The sequence below is a fragment of the Nansenia antarctica genome (genome assembly GCF_963989245.1).
Source record: "Nansenia antarctica genome assembly, chromosome: 7".
NCBI lineage: Eukaryota > Metazoa > Chordata > Actinopteri > Argentiniformes > Microstomatidae > Nansenia > Nansenia antarctica.
This window is the reverse complement of record NC_137677.1, coordinates 23556677-23559695: the sequence shown is the minus strand read 5'-3', so window position 1 is coordinate 23559695 and position 3019 is coordinate 23556677. Positions and strand designations below refer to the sequence as shown.

At 42.0% G+C, this 3019-nt stretch overlaps 1 protein-coding gene across 1 annotated transcript in view; it reads left to right on the top strand.

Annotated features, from left to right (window-relative positions):
- The window catches only part of LOC308162491 (E3 ubiquitin-protein ligase TRIM16-like), a gene marked incomplete at both ends in the record, with an annotated part of 7480 nt that extends 5209 nt beyond the window's left edge, over positions 1-2271 (top strand). The window contains one exon of the mRNA XM_080536640.1: positions 1742-2271. Coding sequence (XP_080392766.1) covers positions 1742-2271 — 530 coding nt within the window. The remainder of the gene's footprint in view (positions 1-1741) is intronic.
- Positions 2272-3019: the final 748 nt, after the last annotated feature.

Genomic DNA, 3019 nt, shown 5'->3' with positions numbered 1-3019 from the left:
GGAGGAGATGGAGAGAGAGAGGGGGGAGATGGAGAGAGAGAGAGGGAGGAGATGGAGAGAGAGAGGGGGGAGATGGAGAGAGAGAGAGAGGGAGGGAGTGAGGAGAGAGAGAGAGAGAGGGAAGGAGAAGAGGGTGAGAGAGGGAGGGAGGGAGCGACAGAGTAGAGAGAGTTATTATATATATTATTATTATTATTATTATTATTATTATTATTATTATTATATATATGAGAAAGGCTGCCGGGGGCATTGCAAGTGCAGAAAAGCCTCCTTAAAGTGCACTGCTCTGTGTCAGTGTGGAGGAGACTGTGGAGACAGTGAAGAATAGGTGTCAGGGTAGTGTGTGGTGGCACCTTTATTTCTTTATTAAACTTCCTTAAACTTGTTCCCTTGTGTCTGCTTCTGTGATCCCTGGCACATTATGAGGTCTGAGGTCACCACTAACTATTCACCTGAAAGCTTTATGATGTTGTATATGGTATCATTGTAATCCTTGACCTTCAAAACATAGGGGTAGACATCACCTGTTCTGTGTTATCATGTTTGTTCAGGAGATATGAAGCAAAATACACAATTCGGCTATGGCGGAAAGGAAAATGGCCGCCACGGCCACTAGAAGGAGTTTTTGCGAGGGCTCCACGTCTGAAAATGTTCAGGACCCCAAACTGTACAAGAGTAGCAAGTTTGGTGCTTTTATGAAAAAGAAACAATGTTTTCACATATTAGCCGGACTCATACCTGTCAACCCTCCCGTTTTTCCCGGGATTCTCCCGTATTTTACCTTTCTTTCCCGCTGTGCTCCCGTTTAAATATTTTCCCGTAAATCTCCCTTATTTTTAACCTATAATACAATATAATGTAACACTTAATTGTTAGACGTTAGACGCATGCGCACAATCGCTATATCAATGTCAGAGTTGACTTGTTTCCTCTCGTTTCTTGGGCTGCGTTCGTAATTTTGCTCTGAGAGCACCGGAACGCACACTAGGTGCAACGTCATAAAGGGACCAAGTCATTGGATTGGATAAGAGGCATTCCATGAGTGTGATTAGATTTCCAGAGCGTTTTTTTACCAACACAGCCTCGATTATTGCTGTTTTGAAATGATCGCTGGTAGCTTTGCGCCACTCTTTTCCCATTGACATCATGGTGTCAAGTAATGTATAAATAAATGTGCTGAATTTAGATGCCCTTTTGTGTTTTCATGCAGGGATGTTCGAAGTATTTTACTTTCAACCAGGTATCTGATTCTGACCACCTAGTCACTTACTTAATGTAGGAACTACTTAATTCTTGTTGCACTGAAGCAGGTGGTTGATTGACAGTGTATAGCTTTGTCTAAATGTAAGGGGTATCCTATGGTTGTCTAGTGGTGATGTTAGGATTGACTGTGTGTACAGTCTAAATGTAAGGGGTATCCTATGGTTGTCTAGTGGTGATGTTAGGATTGACTGTGTGTACAGTCTAAATGTAAGGGATATCCTATGGTTGTCTAGTGGTGATGTTAGGATTGACTGTGTGTACAGTCTAAATGTAAGGGGTATGGTTTGTGGATGGTGGGGGGGGGAGAGGATGACCCGGGGGTGCGCAGGGGGGATATCCCCTATTTTCCCTTATTTTTTGGAAAATATCCCTTATTTTCAAATCCCAATGTTGACAGGTATGGCCGGACTACTAGAGAGCTCTAGGAGAGGCAGAGACTCATTTCTCTGATTTGGTCTCTGCTCTGCTCTTCTCCTAGATTCCTGTCGGCTCACACTGGACCCAAACACAGCACACAGACAACTCTCTCTGTCTGAGGGGAACAGGAAGGTGACACGTGGACAAGCCCAGTCATATCCTCATCATCCAGAGAGATTCACTGACCTGTGTCAGGTGCTGTGTAGAGAGGGTCTGTCTGGACGCTGTTACTGGGAGGTTGAGAGGAGGGGGAGTGGGAGGGTTTATACAGCAGTCTCATATAAAGACATCAGCAGGTCAGGTAAAGACTGTCTATTAGGATACAATAACAAGTCCTGGAGGTTAGACTGCTCTAGTGATGGTTACAGTTTCTATCACAATAGCGTTCAGACTGCAGTATCAGGCCCTCGGTCCTCCAGAGTAGGAGTGTACCTGGATCACAGGGCAGGTGCTCTGTCCTTCTACAGCGTCTCCTCTGACACAATGACCCTCCTCCACAGAGTCCAGACCACCTTCACTCAGACCCTCTATCCTGGGTTTGGGTTGTATGGTTACCATGGTTACAGTGCTGAGCTGTGTGAGCTGGAGTAGAGGTCCTATAAGAGTGATGCTTTATCACAACCTACTAACCTGAAGAAATATCTTTCTCTGTGATTTGGTCTTTAGGGGTTTAATAATAATAATAATTATTATTATTATCATTATATTAATAATAATTATTATTATCATTATTATTATTATTATTGTTATTATTGTTATTATTATTATTTGTAGTATTACAGGGTTGAATGATTTCCCTCTTCTATGAATCTCAGAGGATTGACTCTCAGATTGAGCTCTCTCTGTAAAGTCGACAATGTGAGATTATTGATGATGTCACTAATCTATGATGTGGGATATTCTCTGTTTGTTTTTGCAGAGTCATCGTGTTCTACCTTTATCATTATGTACGTATTTGATGTTATTGCAGAACAGTTTACAGAACTATGTTGGTCCAGTGTTTCTGGTCTATTGAAGCCCAGTAGAACAGCCAGCTACTGGATATGTCTGATTAAAAATGAACCTGAATGATCTGTATGTGTCATCAATGAACATTAAAGAAATCCTCCCATTGAGCAATGTGGCAGTGTTCTTCCTTTTAGTTTGCATGGTTGTTTAATGCCAACAGGTTGTTGAACAGTGTCGACGTGTTGATCTGGGTGGTAATAGGAGTGTATCTGCCGCCATCTACTGGACATATGGATGTACTGATCTGCCAAAACTATCATGAGGAAAAAATAATTTAAAAAAAAAGATAGTTATATTTCTATCAGACAGGCATATGCATATATATCATACC